General features: G+C 42.0%; 1 protein-coding gene across 1 annotated transcript in view; it reads left to right on the forward strand.

Moving 5' to 3' along the window:
* Positions 1–280: 280 nt before the first annotated feature.
* LGR4 (leucine rich repeat containing G protein-coupled receptor 4) overlaps positions 281–16,475 on the forward strand; it is a 140,884-nt gene continuing 124,689 nt past the window's right edge. The window contains exon 1 of the mRNA XM_032770850.2: positions 281–1,120. Within this exon, the coding sequence (XP_032626741.1) occupies positions 936–1,120 (185 nt within the window). The 5' untranslated portion in view covers positions 281–935. The remainder of the gene's footprint in view (positions 1,121–16,475) is intronic.

A 16,475-nucleotide genomic window follows, 5' to 3' on the forward strand; every position in this document is an offset into this window, starting at 1 on the left:
TTAAAATATTAATTTTAATGGATTCCTTTACCCTAATTAAGATGAATCGAATTTCTATGAATTCACTTCTGTTTCAGCACACTCCTCGCAGCTTGCATTTTTCAGTCACCCCACTACCTTCACCTCTGCTGCCTTGTGTGCAACCTTGACTCACCAATTCAGCCAGCTCAGGGATTCCACTTGAACCACCACCTTGTCACTCATCTGTCGGGGTAACGCCCACCAAGTGCGCCACTTACCAAAGAGGCCAAGGCGCCCTTCGCCCGTTGGCTGCTGCTAGGCTTCTCTTTGCATATTAATCAGCCTCAGATTTCTTCTGCACCAATGCGGGCGCCGGCTTCACTCTCCGCATACGCACCTAGTTAATTTGCATAGAGCTGCAGCCGGGGCCCCGACACTGTGCAACCCTAGAAGGGAAAAGGAGGGTGCGGAGCTGGACTGGTGTGTCTGGCTCCTGGCAAGAGGGGAGTGGAGTAGGCGAGGCAGACAGGAGCTGGAATGGCTGCACGGTTCACTTCCTAGGCACTGCAACACGGCACAGCAGCAGCAACAAGAGGGAGAGCGCCACGGCAGAGGCAAAGCGCAGCGCACGTTACCTGCTAGCTTGAGATGAGCCCCGCAGAGGGCAGGGAGCTGCTGCCTTTCAATGGAGCGGGAGGGAGCAGGGAGAGACGCTAAAGTGCTGGCTCCTTGTGCACGGTGTTGAGGGGAAGCCAGAGGGGGAGAGAGGGCGAGCCGCTCCGCTTGCGCTGGGCACGGAGGTGGAGAGGGAGCTGCGGTAACAAGGACTCAGCTCGGCTCCGCGCGGGGCCAGGGCAGCCGGAGAGGCGTCTCGCAGCGGGCGCGGGGGACAAATCGTTCTGCGAAGGGACCCAGCCCCGGCAGCCTCGCCGCTCCCAGGAGCGAGACTCCCGCACGCACCGGAGGGGCTCGCAATGCGGTGCTTGGCTCTGCTCGGCTTCTTCGCCTGGGGCTTCGGGAGCTCGGCTGGGCCCAGCGGCGGAGCTTCCCCTCCTCCTTGCCCGGCTTCTTGCAGCTGCGACGGGGACGGAGGAGTCGATTGCTCCGGCCGGGGGCTGACCGCCGTGCCCGAGGGACTCAGCGCCTTCACCCACGCCCTGTAAGTCCGGGGGGAGCTGGAGACGGGGGTGTTTGTGGGTTTACTAGAAGGGGTCCCCCTTTGCCTCCAGGCTTTCCCAAACAGGTTTCCCGGGTGGGTGTGTTGGCAGCATGGCCTGGGCAGATGCCTGCCCTACCTGTTAGTGTGGCAGGATATGGAGACCGGCTGGGCGGTTGGGGCTGGGCTAGGTTAATGCTAAGTGCTTTCAAAAACAAACTCGGGATTTTTTTTTTTGTTTAGATTTGTTTTAGAGCCCAGACAGCCCTTCTGCACGTCTTTTTGGTGATCTTAACTCTCCCTGGCTTTGCATCCTATTTGACAAATAGGTGGGAGAAAGGTGGCCCTTACCTTATTACTACCTTGTTCCCCCCGATGAAGGAAGCGGAGAAGAGATATTGTGCCTATTTTAATAGAGCCCCTTCCGCTGAGAAATAGACCCCTCGTTCTATCCGTAGGTCCTTGTCCCCATCCTACAGGCTTTTGGTGTCTTAAGGCCGGGGATTCGCAGATCTGGGTAGACACCTTTTTAGTGTGTGTTAAACAAACAGAACCCCAAACCCTGCTGATTGGTGCATGCCCGTTCCCAGTCAACAAGCAAACACCATCAACTGGTAAGGGCAAGGCAGAATCAATAAGACAGTATTCTTGTGCTGCCAAATTTGGGCATGCTGAGTGAGGAAACACCGGGATTCAAGCACAATCAGTGTTTTAAAAAAAAATAAATTAAAAAAAACACAGAAAAAAACCTCATCCATTAATCCAGGCATAGTTATTGAGCAAATACCTTGATTTTGCTGGCTCTAAGATCTCAATATAACCAACTGACCCTTCTGTGTGTTAAACAGAGCCTTATGAAGAGGAGACCACAGTATTATGAACAACAAAAAATAAGCAATGCTATGTACATTTAATGGTGTGTTTTGTTTTTTTGTTAATTACTTGGGAACTCTCTTAGGCATTTCTAAAGTGTGTTTATCAACTTGGTACCTAAGCACCTGGCATGTTCCCTTTGAATGTTTGGATTGTAAGCATTTGCGGTTGCAGAAGGATTTTCTAAAAAATTGTAGAAATCCACAAATCTGTTTGTATCAGTCAAGAGCAGGAGATGGTTTTCCCCAATTGACATTTCTTATGCAGATTTATTTACTGTACTTACATTGCCTCTGCAAGGTCCAAAGCTGAAAAAGGAAACAATAAGACATGCATAGACTTCAGGCAGTGGAGTTCTGATTAAGTATCTAGAATGGCAGGAGACCGACTACCTGCAGAATATGCCAAATGATGGTTTTTGTCCTTCACCTCCAGCCTTCTCAATTATTATATTTGAAAATGGAATTATGTAGTAATATCATATTGCTTAAAGAAACAGAGAAGTTCAAGGGTTAATGTTAATCGCTGTTCAGGTATGCAAGGCCAAGGAAGATTAGATGGTTTGCATAGAAATGAGGAAAAAGAATACAATAGGTAAATGCTAAACATGAGGTAAATATAGCAACAACATTACCTGCCTTAATTCAGAATGCCACCTTGAAATATGGAGAGGGCAAGTATTTGTATCCTTTGAAACATCCTCATATTAATTCAGAGTATATTTAGCTAGCTAGCAAGTGAATTAGATGTGCTGCTCCCAGCAAACATTTCAAGCTCTTTTTTTTTTTTTTTTTTTTTTTGAGGGTGAGTTAGGTAGTCCATCCATAAACAATACTAACCATTCCTCTGCCAAAAATCATGTCTGGTCTGTAGTGTAGGCAGATGTTATTAATTAAGCACACAGTGTTAATTTGTTCAAAATATTGTGTCTATAATGTGGAATGAGAGAATTTTTATCTCTAATACAGCTTTATTTACCTTGATTTAATAGTCTCCTGAATTTGGTTAATCAGTTTCCTTTCATAGTAAACCTCTAGGTTGTCTCTTTGGATCGTTTCTTTAAAGTCCTCTGTGAAAGTTGGCACTCTAGGCAAGATTTGCCAGTTGGCATCTGTGTTAAATATTCAATAATTCTATTATAAACTTTTAATTGTACATTTCCCTTGTGTAGTGAGATGACTGAACAGGGATTTACAGCTTTCAATAGGATAGAGTTTTGCTAATCCACAAACCTATTAAGTTTCACAATAAAACATGCCAGGCTTACCCCACTTCTCAGCAAAGTTTTAATAGCAGAGGGCTGTAATGAGATTTTGTATTACTAAAGCTTCCCTAATGTTGCAAAATATATTAGTGCACATTATAGCAAATTATGATGATACATACTCATAAATCAATACTGAACTATATTTGTCAAAAGTAAATGAGCAGAATATACTTTGTTGAAATAGTCTTTATTTTTCTGTGTGTTTTGGTTCATTTACTTTCTTATTCATGAAATTCATAAATATGTAAAGGGTCTCCTGGTTCTTAGTATGAACTACCAGGGTTTTCCCAGTGCTTGTTCATCAGTTGTACCTTAGCAAAACACGTCCCATTTCTCTCATATACACCTCTATCCCGATATAAAGCTGTCCTTGGGAACCAAAAAATCTTACTGTGTTATAGGTGAAACCTTGTTATATCGAACTTGCTTTGATCTGCTGGAGTGCGCAGCCCCGCCCCCCTGGAGCGCTGCTTTACCACATTATATCCGAATTCATGTTCTATTGGGTTGCATTGTATTGGGGTAGAAGTGTACCATGTGTGCAGATATTTTTATCGTTTGGATTATGTAGAGCAGATTACTGAGCCTGAAATCTTAGGAGTCTTTTACTTGTTAGCAGGAAGTTGCATATTTGCAAAGTAATTTATTCATTGACTTAGGTATATTGTACAGTAAGACTGCAAAGCAGTACCATATAATACTGGGAGTTGGCTTTTTCCTTGTGTTTCATTTGCAAAGGCAGTGTTTGTCATGGTTAGAGCAGGGGGATGGAAGACAGGAGGACCGGGATCTCATTCTGCCACTGTTACTGAGCAAACTAGGGGCATGGTCTCAGACTATGGAGATGTGAATAGCATTGTTCAGTAAAGTATCATGCTGTAACTCCCCTAGTTGCTGGAGGCTCAGACTAAAAGATTCCTACTTCACATTAACATCAATGTAGTCCTATTTGAAGGAGGACTACATGAATGCAAACTGTGAATATATTAGTTCGCACCTGCAGCATCCACATGGGGGAGTTACAGCGCAGCACTTTGGTGCGCAATGCTATTCACGCACCAGTAGTTGGAATTCCAGGGCAATGTAGACATGCCCTAAGACTTGCTAATAAGCTCCCTGTGCCCTAGTTTCTCCATATGTAAAATGGGGATCTTGACAAACGTTGTAAAGTGCTTCAAGATTCTTGGGAGAAAGGAGCTCGGAGGTTGTGATTATTAGGCTGACTAGCATCCCTGTATATCTGTGAGACTGCTTTTATTGTCCAGAAGTGGTTATAAGCTATTAAAATTAGAACCCAATATAGCTATAGTTGCCAAACTCTTTCAGTTGTAACTCCCTGTTTTCATATGCTGATAAGATTCCAGAAATTCACTTCTGGGACTGATGTATTCCGTACTTGGTTTCTGTTTGAAGGTGGGATGTGATATATACTGCAATGTGTGTTTGGTAGTTTGGGCAGTCTATCTCTGACCAAAATCCTTTCAGCTCTTTTGTTCTGCAAGAGTTAAAAATAGTGCCCATGTGCATGCCAATTATTGTCCTTGCTTTTGATTTTTTTCAAATACAGAACTCAACAATGGCTGCTTTTTGAAACTTTGCATTTCAATAGTCCCCGTTTTGAAGCATAGCCATTCCCAAGTTTTGGATATGGGGGAAAGGCAGAATAATGGTTTTATAAGCCATAGAAAATTCAGCACACTTGGTAAGCATCATCTGAGCCTGATATTCTGTGAATTTGAAACTTTCATTTAGAAACAAAATTAAGTTTCGGTTTTGTTTTGTCCAAGAAACTGCCATGGTGATGTGCTGCTGCCTTGTTAACCCAACCTTGGTCTCTAGACAAACAATGACCATATCTTTTACCTGCCCTGTACCCTGCAAGAATTTACATTTCTTGATGTTAGAGACACAAAGTGAGTGCGATAATATATCTTTTATTGGACCAACTTCTGTAGGTCTCTCACCAACAGGAGTTGGTCCAATAAAAGATATTGCCTCACCCACCTTGTCTCTTTAATATCCTGGGACCAACATTGTTACGGCTACACTGCATTTCTTGATAACTTTTAACTGTGTAATCTTAATGTAACATCCTATATATATAAAAATATACTGATGTATTCTCTGATCTTCCATATCACGTTAGCTTGAATAGAACCACAGGTGGATGTCCATTTGCATTCTTGTCTCTTCCTATTTCTGCTTGTACTGGTACCTTACAATGGTCAGTTGAGTATTGTAGATTGGGTACTCCTGTTGGTGTGTTTTGTTTGCAGTGCATCCATTATTTTATTACACTTGATTATTATTGTACGACTCACTAAAATGTGTTTTTTTTCATAGAGTCTAATGGATATTATGAGTCCCTTGCCGTGGAGTGTCTACAGTCTAATTTTACATGTGACAAAATGAGTGAATACCACACAATGGTAGGGGTTGGGGATGAGGGGAGGATGGACTGGGGTTTCAATAATAAGATCATCTAGTTACTTAGGCCTTGTCTACTCTGCCACTTTACAGCGCTGCAACTTTCTCGCTTGGATGAACCCTCACCCTTCCCCCCGAGCGCTGCAAGTTTCAGCGCTATAAAGTGGCCGTATAGACAGTCACCAGCTACTCCCCTCACAGGGGTGGGTTGTTTTTTTTTTTGTTTGTTTGTTTTTTTACAGTGCTGGTGCTTTAACATGGCTAGTGAAGACATACCCTCAGTTATGGTATGAGCAGAACAGGATGTTTCCATTAAACATATAATAATAGAGTTTGTTGTTGTTTTTTTAAAGGGGGATATCTCGTGGCTTTTGGGTGACATGGAAGGTTGTTATTGTTATGATGATGATGATTCATTTGAATGAGGAAGGCTGGTGTTTTGATGAACAGGGAATTTTTTTTTTTTGGATGATATTCCATGAATGAGGCAGCCTGGGAAAAAGAGACAGAGAAGGGAGTAGTGTGGAAGAAGTATACAAACAGAGGGGATTAGAGCAGGTGAGATGGGGTGAATCCAGTGGGTATCAATCAGGAGGAACAGGAGAGGAGATAGACTTCTGATACAGTTACTGTAGGGAGCTATTTTTTGGGTAAAACTTAGTTGGGTTTCAAAGTCAGAATTACACAATCAGCTGCTTGTTTTTTTTCTGATCATAGGCTTTGTGGCTTTGCTTTGTTGCAAAATAACTGTTGTCTAGCAAGTTGATTATGCCAAAGCAGTAATGTTAAGATGAAAGCTAATGAGTTGGGTTTTTCTTTTTGTTGTTGTTTTAATTGATGCAATGTGTTCTTTTTCTTTGACATGATCTTACTCAGTGGTGTAGTGGTAACCAAAGAAGTGGATAAACTAACCTAAACTTAACTCCATATTCCCTAAATGAGAAGTTTACCCTGCAGTACACTATTGATTTTACACATGTTGTCAATGACCTGGCAATATGTTATGTAAAAAAAAACATTCTCTATGTGGTCAAAGCAAGTTATGCTGAGGGCATCTTTTATATTTCTGCTGGTATTACTTAACCGCAAATACTGTACTTTTCAAGTCTAATACTGGTCTCCAGGGTGGAGACACATTGGCTGATATTTTTCAGAAGTGATTAGTGATCTTCGGGAACTTGGATATCTGGATCCCCAACTTCAGACGCTTTAGGTCTCATTTTTCACGGGGTGGATGTTTGATACCTCCTGAAAATCAAGCTCTTTCCAGGTGACATAGTTGGGCTTCTGAAATCGCTAGTTATTTTTTGAAAATCCCAGCCAATTTAAATAATAAAATATAGTATTTCATCAGAATCTTAAAAATGAAAAGTATATTACTTAGCCATAAATATAATCCTTGTTCTTGCCAGTGATTGTCAGGATACATAGCATTTTGTTTCCTGATTTGCGGAAAAATTTGGAAGCTTAAAATTGCAAGTATTCCACTCCTCCTACTTCCCAAGAACTTCTTCAAACAAAATGATTTTCTGAGAGTGTTTGAAGTTTTGGGGGGTTGGTTACTTTGTTTTAATTTTACTGTTTTTCCAATTTTTGTGTGTATGTTTTCAAGACCATAAGCATTCTAGTGTCCAAATGCTTTGGCACAATCTTAATGTAGTCAATAGGTGGATCGTGGGCAAAATCTGGACTGCCAAACACCTTTGAATGGGCTGTGAAATCATTTTATTTACTTATTATTATCATGATTGTTATTGCGTTGTGAAAAATGTTTCTCTGAAGTCTGGACCTTGGCTATACCTAGACCAAGAAATTTGGACCTTGACAAAAAATAATTGACTGCCCCATTTCACGTTTGTTTGCATTGGTTTTTATTCTCTGCTCTCCGCCCTGCATGAAGAAAAAACACAATTGCTGCCTAATTTTGTTTTAAATGCACTCCATTCTTACTGTGCATATTTGGGTTAATCTTCCCTTTCTTCCAAATCTATCACTTCACAAAAGAAAAAAATGTCTTTTTTTTCTAGTAGACATTCAAAAAGGAAATGCTAATTTTGCTATTTGCCAAAGTCAGGGTAAATGGCTTTTAAAAGCCATCAGTTCCAATACTGTATTTTCTACAGTTGTTCTGCAGCTTCACAATCAAAATGTTGAGGTTTTTTTTAATAAGCGGGGTCTAGCTCAGGGCTTGCCAGGGTAAGCACCCTGGTGGGCCGGGCCAGTTAGTTTACCTGCCACGTCGGCAGGTTCGGCCGATTGCGGCTTCCACTGGCCACGCTTCGCTGTCCCAGGCCAATGGGGGCTGCGGGAAGCACCAAGGGTCGTACTAGCCACTGCTTCCTGCCGCCCCCATTGGCCTGGGACGGCTAACCGCGGCCAGTGGGAGCCTCAATCAACTGAACCTGCTGCTTCGGCAGGTAAACAAACTGGCTTGGCCCGCCAGGGTGCTTACCCTGATGAGCCGCATGCCAGAGGTTGCCGACCCCTGGTCTAGCTATTTGAAATTGGTATCTCTGTATTTGTAAGGAGTTGATTAATTCTTGGAGATTTGTAATGTTCTTGTACTCATCTCGAAGAAGGTATTGAACCTGAATCTGGTCCAACTGGGCTATTTCTGCTGAGTTTATATATATATTCAGCAGGATTATAGTATCACTTGACTAGTCCTGCTGTCTCCAACGAAACATGTGTTTTTATAACTGAATGTTGTGGAGTTTTTTGGTTGTTTTTTTTTTTTTTTTTTTTTTAAATCTGGAATTTTTATGTAGCATTCAGCTGAAACCGATCGTGGGGTAGCATGTAGACCTAAGATGTTCTCTTTTAATGTGTCAGATACAAGGCATTGCCTTGTAATGTTATGGATCAGTTACTGTTGCATCAGAATGGTGAGGAGCCTGTTTAGGTGCAATGAGCATTGTCTAACAGAGGGAATATTTTGAAAATTAAGGATGGCCAGGCATGACCTTCAGTTTGGAAAATGTAGCATAATTAAGGCTTTTCTATCTCAGGAAAATTATATCTCATTATAGGTTTGAAGGTTTTGCAGTTACGCATTGTTTAATTTTTCACTTGCCTATGCTAGATACTGTGATAAGTGATAAAGTCCACCTTTATTCATATATGAAAGACTCATTTTTTTTCTTTAAAACGGCAGTGTCTGGAAGCCTTGTTGTTGTCTTTTTTTTTTTTTTTTTAAAAATGCTTTTTTAAAGAAAAAGACAGACCACACAAACATAACATAATTTTGACAACAATAAAAACACTATTTTGCTTTAAAAAGAAATATTTTCTTCTCCCCACCTTCCACATTCTAGCATTGTGTTAATGGATGAGAACCAAGAATGAAACTGCCTAATCTATTTTTCATTGTTCATTAACAAAAATTAAAAGAACAGCATAAACGGCGAAGAGTTAAAAGGACTCTAAAAACAAAACAAAACAGTCACAATACATCTTGATCTGCTACCATTGTGCTCTGCACCCATGCAGAGTCTAAGACTTTTCATGGGTCTGGGCTTACTAGTAACACTAGAACAGATACATCAGCCCAGATCTTGCAACTCGATCCAGGTAGCAGATCCTTGCAGCTGTGGGGAGCGACCCTGAGGGTCTCTCAAGCTGATTTGGTTGCAAGATTAGTGCATTTAAAGTATGTATTTTTTTCATGTGTCTTCTTTCTTCTACAAGAAATATGAAGTCCTAGGTATTGCACGAGAAGGTAGAGGTTTTTTTTTTACGGTTTTTAGGTGTTAAGGAAAAGTAGTGTAAAATGTGTAATTGGCAACAAAATTCTTGTGTGCCTCCCCTTCTCCCCAAAAATCAGTGCCCTACCACAGTGTCTAATTTGTCAGTCACTTGACACTTATTTTTGCACCTTGAGCTCATTATTGTCAGCCATATGTCATTTCTTGTTTGATGCTGACTAGCAGAGGCTCAGAACCATGACTTCAGGGAGCATGGAAATCAGTGTGCTGTGTGAAAAATTTCAGAATGTTAATTTAAAACAAGTTTGTACTGGTAAATCATTCCCTTTAACCCTTGATAGACTTTTACTAGTAAATATGTGTTTAACATGAAAAATACTGGAGGATGCAATTCAGGCATTAAAAAAAACATTCATGAGACACTTCCCTGTTTTTTTATGTACACGGAGAAAGTTACTGGCTAGATTCCAGAAGGGCAAAGCATTCCTACCTCCTTGTAAGGTGAAAGAAAGCTACTGTGTTCTTGGTCCCTTGGGAAAGCAGGCTGACAGTTTCTAGCCTTCATTAGTGAAGATTACCTTCTCACTGGGAACCAAATGTAAGCTGGTGCAGTATTTGTATTGTGGAGGGTCTACAGACAGCACCAGTGCCCCTGCTGCTGCTCATAATTTCACTCCGTTGAGGCTTTGGAAAACTAGCAAGACTGAGCAGCTTTCCCTTGCCCTCTGAATTCTGTAGGCAGTGGTGAAACTGTCAAAAATCATGTCAATTCTATGCTGTTGCCACCTGGAAAAAGCGAGGATATTGGATTTGTTCATAGACAAGATGAAGAACCTGAAAGAGGCCAGAGGAGAGTTAGAATAGCAGAAATATTTTCTCTTCATCACCCTCACTGCAGGGGAGGTGTAGAGAGAGGGAGGCTACAGTATCCAGAAAGTCTTCCTACACTCACGAGACTGGACTGACAGAAGGAGGAGACAGAAAGCTCCTTACTTCCAGGAGAGAGAGAGAGAAGAGATGAGCTCCAAACTTAAAAAGACACCTATTTGCAGAAGCCTGATATAAAAGAGAGACCCCAATTTGAGTTTAAGGGGCAGCACTTTTCTAGAAATCCCAGCGACTTCCCCAGCAGCTGGGCTGGGCACCTCATATGCATCTGGACTTTGTCCTTGAATCTTGCTGGTGGAGCCTGCCTACCCTCATCTTTCATATTTGCCTCTTGGCATGCTTGGTCTGCTCTCCCACCCCCCTCCAACAAAAAAAAACAAAAACAAAACACACACAACCTACTGCTATTTAGTAATGAGAGGTTCTCAATCTGTGATCTGTAGAGGGATGTCTGGTCCCATGAAGTTGGCTCTTCATTATTTCCAGCTGCTAAATTGCATTACAAATCAGCTAAAAATGGTTTAAATGCTTTCCTAATCTCTCTCCTACTGGTATGTAAGCAATTGTTTTAGCTGCCACTAGATTTTATGTCACCATGAATGAGAGAGGAAGCTTGCCCATACCATTTTGAACGGGAGAGAAGGTTGTCTCTGTCACGATTTAGTGTTGTCCTCACTCTGGAAATGTTTGAGAACGCATGTTTCAGGACCTGATCCCATCTCACATTGAAGTAACTGGCTAAATTCCTTTTGATGGTACGATATCAAGGCTGTGTAGAATGTACTGTAGTTCATTGTTTCTCAAAGTCAGACTGCTGCTAGTGTAGGGAAAGCCCCTGGCGGGCCGGGCCGGGCCGGCTTGTTTACCTGCCATGTCCACAGGTTCGGCTGATCACAGCTCCCACTGGCCGCGGTCTGCCATCCCAGGCCAATGGGGGCTGTGGGAAGTGGCGTGGGCCAAGGGATGTGCTGGTCGCCCTTCCTGCAGCCCCCATTGGCCTGGAATGGTGAACCTGTGGACGCAGGAGGTAAACAAACCAGCCTGGACTGCCAGTGGCTTTCTCTGAACAAGCGGTGGCCTGACTTTGAGAAGCACTGGTGTAGTTCACTGCATCTGTTAGTGCCTGGTGGGAATAATGCTGAGATGGCATCTGGTGTGCTTGGCAAAAGAAGTGACCTGATTTTCAGAGGTGCTGAGCTGCTATTACTCCTGTTGACTTTCATGTCATATAATAATTTTACCATCTCTTGCTAACACTGATTACTACAACTGACAGATTGGAAAAGAAAATGTTTCTATATTTGTTTGTTTACTGTATGCATGTGACAATAATTTGTGTGTGTAGTCCATCATCAATTTTTCTTATTGTATAAAAGGGTCTTTTGTGCAGACAACTGACATCATTATATACTGGGGTATAGCAATATTCTAACATATGTTTAAGAAAGCAAAAGCTTATTGTTTCTGAACAGGTGATGGTGTTGGCATATTTTCTCCAATTGGCTGGAGTATGACATCTGTGAAAACTGATTTTTACTTTTAAAAAATCACTTGATATTGTTTTTTGTCAACCTCATGCATCTGGTATTTTGTATTTGTCTACTTGGAATTTATATATGTCATTTTTTCTTAGATGTGTCATTGTCCTATATCTGCACACTGATATGGTGCCCTGGGGCTTAGTAAAACCACAAAAAGTCAGCTGAGCTTTTAATATGAAACCAACCCATTAAAGGAGTGTTTTGTTCAGTGCATTTTGGCTGTTGAGAAAACATTAGTTGAAACATAGACTGACACATTTGAAATATTGTGGACTCTATGTACTGACAGAGATAAAGTGAAACTGCTTTTGTTGTATTGTGTGTGTGGTGTGTTTTTTTTTTTTTTTAACTCTTGTGTTGATTTTCAATTTCTACTTGAGGAAACTTACTTTAATAAGGACATCTGAAAAGTAATGTATATTATAATGAGAGATTGGAGCAGTATATTATGTACAGTTAAAATATTAAATTGTCATTTCATTGCACTTAACTGATTGAATGCAGTATTTGATACAACTGGATAGAAGAATTTTACTATATCGTGGCATAATGATTGTGGAAGCTTGATGCTTTAATATGTATCAAGATGAATTTTGTAATTCAGATCTTGTCTGTATTTTTATGGTTAGGGTGAAATGCTATAGAAGTGCTGCACTGTAGTCTTTTGGTCTTTGCCCTGTCCTAAATTACTGTTTAATGTTAATCATTTGCTGTGTCCCACCCCAGAGATGGGTGGATCTGTAAAGTGCTTTGGGATCCTTCAACATGGCATTCTATCAATATAAATGTGGTATGGATTTGCAAACAGTAAGACTGTCTATGTGGGATCATCAGGTTACATAAGTCTGTCAACATGTGCCTCACTCTCTCCCTTCCAAACTCCAAGAAGATTGTCAAGGCCTCAAAAATCCCGTTTAAAAAGTCTTACTGACAAAGTAGGAGCCAGTTAGTCTGACATTCTGAACTCTCTCCCGAGGAAGAAAATAGGTGTGATGTATTTTTTGTTTTTGTTTTGAAGCTCCCCAAAGTTGGACAAATAACTGAGGAAAAAGTGGGTTTCAGGAAGTGTTTGATAAGGACAGAAATCAGTGGCTGTAACTACATTAATAATGACATCTGTAGGATCTGCTAATTCTCAGCAGTCTCCAGTCATTTGTTGGTTTTGAGAATTGAGCCATAAGTTTTATGCATTGTGAAGGTTAATTTCCATTTTGAAACTACTGTTTTGCATCATCTGACTTGCAGTTTAAAATACTTGGGACTCGATCCTGTCTTCGGGTACTACATATAAGTAAAGTGCCATGAGTCTTGTGGAATTTCACCTTTTAAAATTAGTAACTGGTTCCTGCATATTGTATATAAAGATGCAGGGGGAGGCTTATGCCACAAAGACCCAGCATAGAGGCGAGCACCACCTGGGAGGCACAGGGCACTAGCAGTAACAGGGTTTTGTCTTTGTGGTTTTTACAGCATTTGCTCGCTCATAATTTATTTTTTGTAAATTTTGTCCTTTTTTCCTCATGAAGACAAACTCAAAGGTGAGGCAGCTAAGCACCTTCTGGGAGGGCTTATTGCCTTGAAGGATCAGGCCCTAAAGGACAAAAGGCTGTATACTGTGTTCCTGTGGCTATTTAGCTAAGTTTTCCCTTTTAAAACTCAAAGCATCTTATTTTAAAATTTGAATAACCTAACAATAGAAAAACAATGAGCCTGTTGAATGTCTCTCCATAAAATTTCAAGAAATTGTGTTCTGACTTCTAAATGATACACAGTTGGCACTGAATCATAAAACGTTGTGTGACCTCAGAGCTACTCAGCTTAATTTAGATTCATTTAATAATACTGCCAAACCTGTTTAATTTAGCTTAATTGAATAATGCTGCAAATGGAGTTGTGCATTTGATAACCTCGTTCTGTGAAAAATGTTTTTTGTTGAAGAATTTTCCCATTACTTTCTTGACATCTGCATGGTTACACATGAATAGCATGACCCAGTCTCTCAGCAGGGAGACTAATGTGTCTCTGCTTTCGATAGCCCTGTTACTGACACAGAAAACGTATGGAATATTTCATTTCTGTCTTTGCAAACAGGGTGTGGGGCTGTAAGGGCAAAGGGTTGCAAGCTTCAAACTTCGTGGTAAATTGGTACGTTAACCACAAGGTTTACTGTTAGTAATCAAAGTGCTTTTGCCAAAGTCCTATTATTTCACATGACATTGTGTTGCTGTAGGAATAGAATCCCAGATGTAGAACAAATCCATTTCAGCAATCCAATATTAATAATGTAAGTAAGCAGCAGACTCCTCTGGGGTCTCATTTAATCTTTAATGACACATGATAGCAAGTGACAATTTTCCTAAAATATTTGGACACTGTAGTTGTCAGCGTTTGATGTTTGCTATTTGCTTGACAGATACACAAGATAAGAACACAGATGCATGGTTCCCACTGGAACAAGTCATGGAGGCTGTCTCCCCTTACATTCATTATGTCCCCTTTCAAGCCACAAAATAGGGCCAATTGTTTCCTAACATGGCACTGTGACTGTAAAGTTTCTATTGTGTGGTAACAAAGTGAGAGTCTGCTACTGCATTCCACTCTATCCAGTGGGTTACTGCTCAGTCATCAGGAGCGTAGCAAGAAAACCAAGGCACAGCACTGTTGTTTCATCACCAAAAGGAAAGAGAACCCATTGTGAGGTTGGGGGAGGAATGAAGAAAACACTTGCCACCCGAATATGTGAAATAGTTAAATGGGGATTCAGGGAATTTACCCCTCTCATCCCTTCCAGTAATTTCTTCCATGTTGTTTGTACTCGTGCTATTTAAAATCATATTTAAACACAATTTAAAAGTAATTCTTACTATGGTGGTGGGTCTGCAGTTTTTCCAAATACAAGCTCAGCACCGCATGGACGATGGACAGGTGAAGGTGAAGACTCTATTTAATCTGCAGCTTTGGAGTGTAGACCCATGACAGAACCCCAAAACTGAATCCTATTTGGATTGCTGGTTCCAGTTCCCCTTCTAGATTCTTTTTAGATTAGGCAAAATTTAGACTGATCCAGTACTTAACTCCCTTAGAATTCCCTTCCTACACCCAGAAACTGAAAAGAATCTGCCCTGTTTCCCAGGTTACATGGTTGCAGGATCTAGAATTCATATTGGTTTCTAATTAGCAAATGCTCAAAATCAGACCAGGAAAGGGCCTATAGTTCTATTAATCTGAGCTGATCCTTGAACTCACTGAGTTGAGTGTTGCCTTAGAACAGAGGTGGGCAAACTTCAGCCCGTGGGCCACATCTGGCCCACAGGACTGTCCTGCCTGGTTCCCGAGCTCCTAGCCTGGGAGGTTAGCCCTGGCCCCTCCCCCGCTGTTTTCCCTCCTCTTCAGCCTCAGCTTGCTCGCTCTGCCGCCAGTGCAATGATCTGGATGGCGGGGCTGTTTGCTCCTGGGGCAGCACAGCTGCAGAACCTGGCCTGACCTGGTCTCTGTGCTGTGTGGTGGCGGGGAGAGGGGCAGTCAGGAAGGAAGGGGGGTTGGATGGAGCAGCGGGGGGTAGTCGGGGACAGAGAGAAGGGGTGGCTGGATGGGGCAGGGGTCCCAGGAACTATCAGGAATGCCAGGAGGGGTTGGATGGGGCAGTGGGGATCCAGGGGCGGTCAGGGGACAGAGAGCGGGGGTTTATGGATGGGGCAGGGGTCCCGGGGGGCATCAGGGAACAGGGGGGGTTGCATGGGGCAGGATTCCTGGGAGGGGAGCAGATTGGAGGTGGGGGCCAGGCCACAACCCCATCCCCTAAATGGCCTTCCATACAATCTTCGAAACCCGATGCAGCCCTCAGGCCAAAAAATTTGCACACCTGTACCTTAGAAGTTGAATGAGCTGAGGTTCACACACACAAATTCTCTCAGGAAGATTTGGGGAGTCCTGTCTGAGCTGCATCCTACAAAACTCTCTGCTAGTCTCCTTTTTCCCTCACGCCACCCAGATTACTGCCCCTTCCAGGCCAGAGACTCCGCCCTCTGGAATGCTTCCCTTGGAGAACTTTGAACTCTATTTCCAAGCATAACTGGAGGGGTTGATTCATCATCCTGTGAAGAGGCTTCTTTTCAAGGTGAAGCTACTTCAGTGTCATCTGGTTTTGCGGTGGTGGTTTATTCTAATTTCAAACCTTTCAAGTCCATGATAATTGCCTGAAAAGTTTAACTGTAAGGGTTTTTTAGCAGGTTGTTTTAATTATAGTCAGACCATAAACCTAGAAGGCCAGAGACTATTCAGTAACCAAAATATTGCAATATTTTGTATGCTAAACTTCAGCTTCCTGAAAGAGTAAAATGGCTGAGAGCTGGATAGAGCTGCCATTTCGTGCCAAGAACTCCTATTGAAGAGTTTACAAGGGAAAGATCACCTGGCCTCACGGCTACAAAGGTAGTGGTGAGCTCTCTTCTGTTCATGTTCTGTAGGCAGTTCCTTTGGATAGCTGAACTTAATGGCATGAACAGAGAAAAATGGGGGCTGGATATGGGGCGGGGTAGGGGGGGAATCTTTTGGGTAGTGGGCCTAAAAGTTGTCAAGAGAATTGATGGAAATCTGTTGCTAGAAGCATTTATTAAAACTACACAGAATTGTTTTCCAAATGATTTATCCTATGACAT

Source organism: Chelonoidis abingdonii, chromosome 4, assembly GCF_003597395.2.
Source record: "Chelonoidis abingdonii isolate Lonesome George chromosome 4, CheloAbing_2.0, whole genome shotgun sequence".
NCBI classification, from domain to species: Eukaryota; Metazoa; Chordata; order Testudines; family Testudinidae; genus Chelonoidis; species Chelonoidis abingdonii.